Raw genomic sequence first — 10,597 nt, 5'->3', positions numbered from 1 at the left:
CCAATGCACCGGGAGTTCACTACACAGAGCCATCGTTCACTGACAAGCTACGCAATATCGTGTTCATAATCGAAAAGAATGCGATTAATCTCAATTATGAAACAGAATATTGCGTAGCTTGTCAGTGAACTACGGCTCCGGTGTATTAACTGCCGCTCCCGTTTGAAAACAGGTGACAGACATTTACCCGCTAATCACGGAACCGGCTTTACTGATGAGACACGCATGACAAATGCATGCGATTAATCGTGCAGCCCTAGTAAAAACCCTGAACTCTAATATGCCAGCAAAATCAAACAGGAACCTGGCTTTATCCAGAATTCAGATTTATTTTCTGGAAAGGTATGCACGGTTAGTGAATTTGCATGCAAAATGTGTATGCAAAAATCATTTTTTTATAACATTTCTGGAAATTTCCTGATAAACAGAAGATGAAGATTTCTAGTGAATAATGCAACACTGCTGAAAAATTTGACCACAATTTACATAATCTCTACTCTTAAAAACATTCCACAAAAAATCATCTAAAAAATTCAGACACAATAAAAAACAATTCTTCTCTTATTAACAAGCCTCTAAATATTAACCAGAGCCACTGAAACTGAAAGCTATCCGTTGCATGTCATTCCTGTATGAAGGCGCTGTTTCAGAATAAATCTAGAGTTTTCTGGGAGTTTAATCAGAGCCACTGAAACTGAAAGCTACCCGTTGCATGTTATTCTGCTCAGACAGAGGTTTATTCAAACCGAAACAATAGACAAGCGCTCAGAAGCAAAGACAGCCAACAATGTGTCTACTGTCAGATTAATGTCAAATAAGAGCGTGTTTGTGCCTACTTAACTTTATTAAATACACAAATATGTTTTGATAAAGCCAACATGACAAATTAAAACTTTTGATACAAAACAGATCATTTGTGTGTTCTTGGTTCGAATGAACAGCGTTGTTTATTAGCCGGTTAAAATATAACCATTATAAATAAGGATATTAATACGTATATTATATTGTGTACTACAGTTTTTTTCAACTGCTTACACATAAAATCTTTTCCTTGTCACACAGTTTCTGAAAGCTGACACTCAAACAGCAGAAAGAAACACACCAAATCTACAAAACCAGACACTAATCATCAGCCAAGTTTTTCAATTTCATAAAAAACACTTTTTGCAAAACACAACACACAGTTCTCTATATAACACACACGCATCTAACAGGAATTAATATTGTGGCAAAAGTGTTTGCAAATGTTTGCTTTTGAGATGTGTTTGTGATATTTTGAATGCAGTGCTTCATTTTGCAAGAGATTGCATTTTGTGTGCAATTCTTGGATTTGTGTGTAAAGTTTTGGGAAAAAAGAACAGTTAAAAACAGTATTATATTAACCCACAATCCTGGCACTGTATATTCTAGTGTAAATATCCTTATTATCTCTTTATTAAATATTAAACTGTCGTAATTTAATCTATAATGATTTGTAGTAACGTTGAGGGTCGCGAAGTTTGAATCATTTTAGCGAATCGGTTCTTTTGAACGGTTCGCTTTGACGTCCGTCTGGATGGTGCGAATCATCGAAAAGATCCGGTTTAAAAGAACGATTCGTTCGCGAATCTGACACCGGTCTGTGACGAATGATCTGAACCCGGGGTGTGTGTGGTGTTGGTGTTTTCAGCTGTCGCTTGTGTGTGTGTGTGTGAGAGAGAGAGAGTGTGTGAGAGTGTGTTTCACCAATGGAGTCGAACAGCGCGGCGTACGGAGCCTCTCTCGCCGGAGCGGGATTCGATCCCATCAAATTCATCAAACAGCCTCAAACCATCATACGATTCCTCAGCTGGGTGAGTGACATGTGTCACGTTCAAAATATTAGTTTATTTTAATTTATAATCGACAGCAGGATCCGGATAAAAATGGGTTTAAAACGATCGTGAGTTTCTGTCATTTATAAGCAAACGTTTTCCACTAACGTTAATGGAACGTTCATTTAAAGTTACCTGGTATTAAATAATGTTCTCAAAAAAATCACAAAAATTACACATATATAAAAAACACATATTTTTCTGAAAAAACTTATTAGAATGATGACACTTATTTCAGAACGTTCAGAAGAAATGTAACGTTCTCGTAATGATAGAATGGAACGTTCCCTTAATGTTTGCATAACCGAGAAAAAAAGTTTTGAAAACATTTAGAAAACTGGAAACTTTTGAACGTAACAGAAATAACTTTTTATAACGTATTCGGAAGGTTAGTAAAACATAAACATATTTGGAGGCTGGGTTAATTTTAAAAAGCAAACAAGAGATTATTGGGCTTATCAGAGATGTTTATGAAATCGTTTCATAATTGATGATGAACTGAAGCTCTTATTGAACTGAATTGAGTTGAATATTCACAACATTAACACAGTTTTATAAGCTGCTTTGACACAAATTGTGTAGTGTAAAGTGCTACAGAAATAAATTTGACTTGATCTAATAGTGTAAATGTATAAAAGAGTCGATCTGCATGCTGATGTTTCAGCCACACTACTGATTGACTGATCTTTTGTAGACTCTGTTGAACAGCAGAAAACATCCTCAAATCTGTCAAAAGCCCCTGAAAGAGACTTTTCTATGTTCAAATGTAAATTCTCAGGAATAGGAGCTGGATTGCTGTAAGTTCACTAGTGTAAACGTGCTTCATTTTGCTGTTCAAGCATAAGATATGAAGGGGCTTTCCACAGACGCTGAGAAAAGAGTCATGTAGAAATGACTCATATCTAGTCCTGGTCTGGAGGATGGCATCAGATGACCTTTTCAGCCATGTCTAGATTTGCTCGGGGTAAACTGTTTACGGCATCATACACATTTGCACAGCAGCAGTGTGTTTGGTTGTGTCTCTCTCTAGTCACTCAGTAGTTAGTTCGTTGTGTCTGTGAGCATGTGCATCATGTGATTCAGTGCACAAGTACAGACTGTCCGAGTGCTGACATGTAAACACAGCAGATGACTGGTAATACGAGAGGCATGTGACAGAATGGTGTATCGCTTATCCGTTTCTCCTACAGTGATTCTGAAGTTTGTCTGAACTGTGTGACACATTTGCATGAAAACACATCGGCGGAGGCGTGTGGCCGCGACCTCTTCCTGCTCTCAGTGCTTCCATCCTCCTCTCACTGCACACTCTTCCATTTCACATTTAGTCCGATTCCTCTTTCAGCTGTTTTTTAAAACATATAAATTATTACACTTGTCAGAATGCTGCGGCACTTCCACAATAACATGAAACTAATTCAGACACATGCTTTTAACATTAAAGTGTGCGTTCACCCAAAAATGACTATTAGCTGAGTTTGTCCCTTCATCTGGTTTGTAGAAATGTAGCACTGCATCAGTGTCTCATCAATGGATGCTCTGCAGTGAATGGGTGCCGTCAGAATGAGAGTCCAAACAGCTGATAAAAAACATCACAATAATCCACAAGTAATCCACAGCACTCCAGTCCATCAGTTAACATCTGGAGAAGACAAAAGATGAAACACATCCAGCATTAAGATGTTTTTAACTCAAATACATAGAGTTCATAATCCATAATAACACTTCCTCCAGTGAAAAAGTGAATCTGCTGTTGTCTCTCACATCAGAATCCAGACACATATTTGTTCAGAGCTGTTTAAACGCTGCTTGATCTGTGCAGATTTCTCTCCCTGATTCACACCAGAACACTTTTTCACTGGAGGAAGTGTTATTATAGATTATGAACTCTATGTATTTGAGTTAAAAACGTCTTAATGATGGATTTGTTTCATCTTTTGTCTTCTCCAGATGTTAACTGATGGACTGGAGTGCTGTGGATTACTTGTGGATTATTGTGATGTTTTTATCAGCTGTTTGGACTCTCATTCTGACGGCACCCATTCAGTACTCTAAGTACAAAAATGAAGACACAAATATTTTGTAAATTACAGTTGTTCTGTAAGAAAAAAGATGATTATAAAATATTCTTATTTTATCTTAAATTCTTCACAACATTCAAATCCTTGAGGTTTTATTTTGGTGAAATTCTATAAACTTCTGCCTAAAGAAATGTTGGAAATTATGTAAATGTGTTTGCATCCCCCATTGGGAAATTCTGAGGTAAAGTTCTTATTAGTGGAATATTTAGAGAGAGCTTTGCTTCTGAAAATGTGAAGATCTGGGTGTTTTATTTCTGCTTTTATGGTTTGATCCAGCTTTCACTTCTCTTTATGTCAGGTGTTCGCCATTGTGGTTTTTGCCTCCATAACCGCTGAAGGTTACGTGAACGGCAGCGTTGGAGTCCAGGTGAGGTGCGTCTTCAACAACAATGAAGACGCCTGTCATTACGGCCTGGGCATCGGCGTCATCGCCTTCCTGGCCTGCTTCGCCTTTCTATTGGCTGATGCGATCCTGCCTTCGATGAGCAATGCTCAGGAGAGGAAGTACATAGTGATGGCTGATCTGGGCTTCTCAGGTGAGACGTTCTTCAAGTTGTTTCTGCATCGGTGATCATGGTTTATATCAGTTTTCTCAGAGCTGTCTGTTCTGTTTGTGGAAACCCCGGTGCCATCTTGTGAAGGTCTTTTTTTCCACTTGACCTGTTATAGTGGCATCTTTCTCTTAAAGTGAAACATTTTGTGGTTGTTCACTGTACATTAACACATGCACATGTGGCCTCTTCCTGTGTGAGATCAATCCTACTTGTTTTTCACTTTTAATTAAAAATATACCAATTTAAATGCCATCTGTTTGTCAGTTGATGTATATCAGGGTTATTACAGTTAACGCAATCCATAAGAAAAAACATTTTTGTTACTTGGAAATAAAATAAACATTAACTGAAATAAAATTAAATATAATAATCATCCAATTTCAGCTAGTTGCCATGACAACATTTTTTTTTTTCATTTAGTTAAAAAAAAACATAATAATAAATTAATAAACTAAAACTGAAAAATAAAAATTGATAAATGGTATATAGACATTAAAAAACTAAAGGGACAAAAAAACATACAACAACATTACTTAAAATGAAAACAAAGTCTAAAAATAAAACCGAATTTAAATTCATAACAAAAACTGTATATAATACCCATATATCAAAGATACTATCAATGATGATTGTGAAGCCTTTTGTTTGCATTTTATTTTGGTTCACAGGCCATTATCCACAATCATATTCATATGCCCCAAATATAAACCAGGAGTCTCTGTGCATTAAAATAAGCCAAAATAATTATAATTAAAATCAAATCAAATAATTCAGTTTCAGCATTCCAGAAGCTGAATGAAGTTGAATGTTCTTCAAGGTTCCTGCTCTTTTTCACCAATAAATTTAGATGACTTTTCCAGTTGTTCATGATTTATTGAATAAAAATATATATTCTTACCACAATATCACAATTTCTACCTGAAAATATATTTTAGAGATTGAGAAAACTAGGTAAATTAAATATTAAAATAACAAAAATATGGTTTATTTTGATATATTTGATTTTTTGTTGTTTTATCTTATTTTAATGCTTGTTTTGTCTTATTTTAAATCACTTTAAGCCATTTTGAGCCCCCTTATTGCAGGGTTTAAAACTAATGTCCTGTATTTTCTGTGGCTTCAGTTAGCTGGGTTAGTTTAATTGAATCACTGACCTATTTTGTCAAATCTTTGTGTTAATATTAATATATTTTAATACTATTGTAGTAATAGTTCACCCAACAATGATCATTCAGACTAGTGGAAAGAAAACATCCAGAGTACACAAGTGTTAATTTTATGTGCGCCTGTAGATTTCAATTACAATACACATCTTTAAACAGAACTTACACAACCCAAAAATCACATACATACACCAAACTAAACACTTAAATTCCTCACTATAGGTCTTAATTTACATACCATTTGTTTTGTTCATATTTCACTCACACTGATTTATACAACCTTTTTCCATCTGTTTATTCTGTCATCATGTACTCGTCTTCATGCTACTCCAAACCCGTATGACTGTTTCTTCTGTGTTTTCTGTGTGTGAATGGTTTCTTTCATGGCTGATTTGTTGTCTCAAGAGTCTCTTATTGTCAAATCAATGAAATGGTCATGACTTGTGTCTGTCCTCTCGGTGCTGTGTGTTGATCAGCTGCCTGGACGTTCCTGTGGTTTGTGTGTTTCTGTCTCTTGGCGGATCAGTGGTTAAAGACCCAAAACACCATCGGCATCGCTATAAGCGCCGTCCACGCCATCATCGCCTTCTCGTTCTTCTCCATTGGGTCATGGGTGAGTGTGTTTGATCTGTCTGATTAACTGATGGACAGTTACTACAGTAAAACAACTTCAATCTGCCTTAAGTCTAAAGTCGCCTAAAGTCATTTTCTCAAAATGAGTTTATTTCTCCACTTCAGCAGCACTCACATACACCAGACTTTACAGTTTTATTGCTATTTATATTCTGAAGGATTTTACTGAGGGGTTTGTTTGTATATCATTCAACTGATTTTGTACAACATATTTCCAAAAAGGTTTTTTTTTTTTTTTTTTTTGTGGCTGTTGACAGTATTTTGTGAATTATGGAGTGTTATTTTGCTTCTATAATACTAGTATCCTTTCATACTAGTGGGAAAAAAACATATAAAATACACATTTAAATGTTTATTTTATGACACTTTATTTTTTGCGTCTGTATACATCAATTACAATGCAATTCTTTAAAGTCGCTTAAAGTCGTTTTCTTAAAATGAGTTTGTTTCTCCACATCAGCAGCACTTACAAACACCAAAACTTACAGTTTTATTCATATCTATGATCTGAAGGTTTTTACTGAGGGGTTTGTTCATATATCATTCACACTGATTTATACAATATTTTATTCTTAAAAACATGGTGAACATACATTTGCTTTTTGTCTGCTGACAGTTTGTTGATTTATGGAGTGATAAAAAGAAAAATCCATAATCCCCTCTGTAAAAAACTTCAAAATATAGATGGGAATAAAACTGTAAGTTTTGGTGTATTTAAGTGCTGCTAAAGTGGAGAAACAAACTCACAGCCTTTAAAGATACAGTATATACATTGTAACTGAAATTATTATACCCAAATAGAAAAACTGCAATAAGGTGAGACACCACAGGCAAAATCATAATTTTTTCATGCACTGGTCTGTTTTGCTTCAATAACATCTCTTCTTTCAGACCAGTGGAAAGAAAACATCCAAAACACACATTTAAGCATTTCATTTATGAACTTTATCAGTTTGTGTCTGTAGTTTTCAATTCCAATCCATATCTATAAAAGTTTTCTCCTCCACTTCAGCAGCACTTACATACACCAAACTTAGCAGTTTTATTTCTATCAATATTCTGAAGGTTTTAACTGTGGGGTTTGTGCATATATTGATCTCAACATTTTTCAGCATTTTATTCCTATAAACCTGGTGAAAATGTTTATTTACTGTCCGTTGACAATATTTTTTGATTTATGGACTGATAAAAAGAGAAATCCCAAATCCCTTCTATAAAAGCTTTTGACTATAATATTTAAACAAAAACAAATGAAAAATTTGAACCTGGCTTTATCCAATGTTCAGAATAATCTCCTTGAAATTATTGCATATCTAAACATAACATTTTACAAAACAATTGTCTTTAAATATTTATGAAATTTTCTCCTCCACTTCAGCAGCACTTACATACTCCAAACTTAGCAGTTTTATTCATATCTATATTTTGTTCATATATCATTCACACTGAATTATATAATATTTTACTTCTAAAAACCTGGTGAAAATGTGTTTGATTTCTGTCTGTTGACAGTATTTTCCGATTTATGGAGTGATAAAAAGAGAAATCCAAAATCCCCTCGGTAAAAACCTTTGACTGTGACCTGTCAACAATATCAAACCAGAATTTTGAGTCTGGCTTTATCCAATATTCATATTTATTTTCTGAAAATCCATGCAAATTAGTGCATATGTAAACATAACATCTCAGAAAACTTGTAATACAATACTTAATGTCTTAATGTACTGTGATTAATCAACTGTAGAAAGTAGTCAAATCAAAATTTATTCAGACACTTCTTCATTAACACAGTTTATTTGCTGTAGTTTAGAAAATGGTAATAAAATATGACCAGAACTCAACAGTTAAACTGTGTCAGAACAAATTAATCTTGATAATCACAAATGAATTACAGTCAATCCAAAATTTAGCCAGTCACCTTCAACATTTTATCACAGTTTATTTGCTGTAGTTTAGAAAATGGTAATATAATATGAGATAACTGTGTCAGAACAAATTCATCATGATAATGTCAGATAACTTTGATAGAAAGGTATGAAATAAAACATGGTCAGGTCAAAGTGTCTGAATAGTTTTTGGTCCCAAATTTTACTGGAAGTCCACTGTATGATGATTTTTTGGGTATAATATGTCACTGTTTACTTTATTTTGCTATCCTCAAGTGCATAAATTAACTATAGTGTCCTGCACCCACTAGTAAAAAAAATATAAAAAAATATATATGGTGTCTGAATAATTTTCGGTTGTACTGTGTATAGTGAAATTGATTAGTTCACATTTTCATCCAGTTCACTTGTGGTGTCTTGCAAAAAGCAAAATGTATCAAAAAACCTTCAATATTGTTAAGTTTAAAATCCCACTTCAAGTCCTTGATTGACAGTCGAATCTCTCGTCTTCTCAGGCAGCGTTAACGTACTTCGCCCTGGTAAGGTTTCGTCAGGGTGTTGTAGACATGACCCAGAACTACACCGATCCACCTGCGGACCCCACGTCACCGTATCCCACCACCTACATGCCGCAAACATATCCATCCTTCCAGAACAACGGTCAAGAGATCTTCCAGCAGCCTCCCATCTCACCGAACCCTGACCCATCCGACCAGACAAGCTTCCAGCCGCCCGTCTACTGACCCCTGACCTGCACAGAAACCTGAAACACAGCACCAGATCACGTGACGCCGCAGGCAGCCAACAGGAGACTGTTTGGCATTTTACATGTGGCCTTAAATGTGTAAATATTGTTTTCTTATGTGACTGTAGATGAGTTCAGATTTGCACTGAAGAGCTGGAATAAAATGATAAGTTATTGTGGAGCAGGTCTGTCGCTCACACTGGAATCACAGCAGTGTTTGTGTGTTTTGTTAACGTTTTCCCAGAAACAAAAAGAGCCCATTGACCCTGTTTACTAATTGTGTTAGTGAATGAAGAGCTGGTGCGATTCACTGTAGAAATGTGGTAGAGTTACCAGATTACATGTTTAAACATCCAGCCGTAGGTTGTAAATGAGGCTGTTACGATCATCTGTGATGCTTTTATTTGCTTCCAGATCTGAAAACATCTGATATAAAGTGAAAAACTGATTTCTTGTGTGGCTAAAACTGGTTTTGTTAGTGTGTCTCTCGATGTGAAAACGTTCACTGATCCACATAAACACACTGTGATGCTGTTTGATTAGTTTTTCTGGTTTACTTGCCATACAACATTGATTTGATGATTATTAATCCATTACATGTTCATATACTATATGAGTATTTAAAAAAAAAAATTCAGAAAATAGTTGATTTATTTCCAGTGTTTGTTTGATTTGCAGTTTGCTTAATGGGTTTAGCATTTGCTTTTTGTGCATCTTCAGTTTACAGATTAAAACTTTTTGTTGTTGTCTCGGTTTTCTCTGAATAACCAGATTATTTTTTTTAAGTGCAGCTAAAAACAAAAACAATGTTTTATATTCCAAATAAAAATAAATAAATGCAACCCTGTGGATAAGAAATCTCATTTTTAGATACAAGATACACACATGTACAAGTCTTAATTTGCCCTTTTAGAGATTTAGGCCTCAAAATGCTTTTAATTAAAGTTTTGAATTCATAGTCATGGCATTAAAGTTCACATGGATTACAAAAAACATTTATGTCTTCTTTAGCATTTTTATTTTCCGATACTAAACATCCTCAAATCCAGAAACGTTTACTTGAAATTCAAATGTAAAATGAAGTGAGTTTATGCTTAAAACAAGAAAAAATTATGTGTCTGTGTGGAAAGAAAACTTGTTTTTTCCTTTTAATTAAGTAGATTTTTCTGAGACCATTAGCAGATATTCGTTTAAATCATAAATACACTTCATTTTAATAAATTTCACAGAAAACAAGACTTCTGCGTTTCTCATCTAGTCACCCAACAAACCCAACATTTGTATTTTACAACAATTTCCGGTTCTTTGACGAATGACTTTTTATCCTGTATTCTGCTAAATGCATGAATGTAAAATATTTCTGTTGTAACATGCACATGAAACGCAAAACTGAAAAACCAAACTCACTTTATTTCCTCTCATTTTAAACATCACTCATTGGCAGTTTTCCATGGTGACCGCTGGTTGTTGTTACACAATTATAAATTAGTTTAAAACGGTTTAAATTAAAACACATACAAATGATCATCTATTTTCTAAACGGAAAATACAAGCACACCATATTTTGCTAGACCTTAAGAGTTTAAGTTATTATATACAGAAATCAACAGCATGAAAAAAAATAAAATACAAATCAGGTGCTAAATTCTCACTTTAGTGAGTTAAATCTGTGTATTAACAGTAAC

At 34.5% G+C, this 10,597-nt stretch overlaps 2 protein-coding genes across 2 annotated transcripts in view; one reads left to right on the top strand and one right to left on the bottom strand.

Moving 5' to 3' along the window:
• Positions 1 to 1,661: 1,661 nt before the first annotated feature.
• Positions 1,662 to 9,907, top strand: LOC109086876 (synaptogyrin-2-like). The gene is made up of 4 exons (XM_019101146.2): positions 1,662 to 1,832; positions 4,230 to 4,467; positions 6,125 to 6,261; positions 8,683 to 9,907. The coding sequence occupies exons 1-4, from the start codon at positions 1,728 to 1,730 to the stop codon at positions 8,908 to 8,910; spliced, it is 708 nt and encodes a 235-aa protein (XP_018956691.1). The 5' UTR covers positions 1,662 to 1,727; the 3' UTR covers positions 8,911 to 9,907.
• A 395-nt stretch (positions 9,908 to 10,302) lies between these two features.
• LOC109086856 (thymidine kinase, cytosolic-like) overlaps positions 10,303 to 10,597 on the bottom strand; it is a 5,518-nt gene continuing 5,223 nt past the window's right edge. The window contains exon 7 of the mRNA XM_042766998.1: positions 10,303 to 10,597. This exon is cut by the window's right edge and continues 590 nt beyond it. The gene's annotated coding sequence lies outside the window, so the exon portion shown is untranslated.

This window comes from Cyprinus carpio, chromosome A11 (assembly GCF_018340385.1).
Source record: "Cyprinus carpio isolate SPL01 chromosome A11, ASM1834038v1, whole genome shotgun sequence".
NCBI lineage: Eukaryota > Metazoa > Chordata > Actinopteri > Cypriniformes > Cyprinidae > Cyprinus > Cyprinus carpio.
Note: the sequence above shows the minus strand (reverse complement) of the source record. Positions and strands in the feature narration are given on the sequence as shown.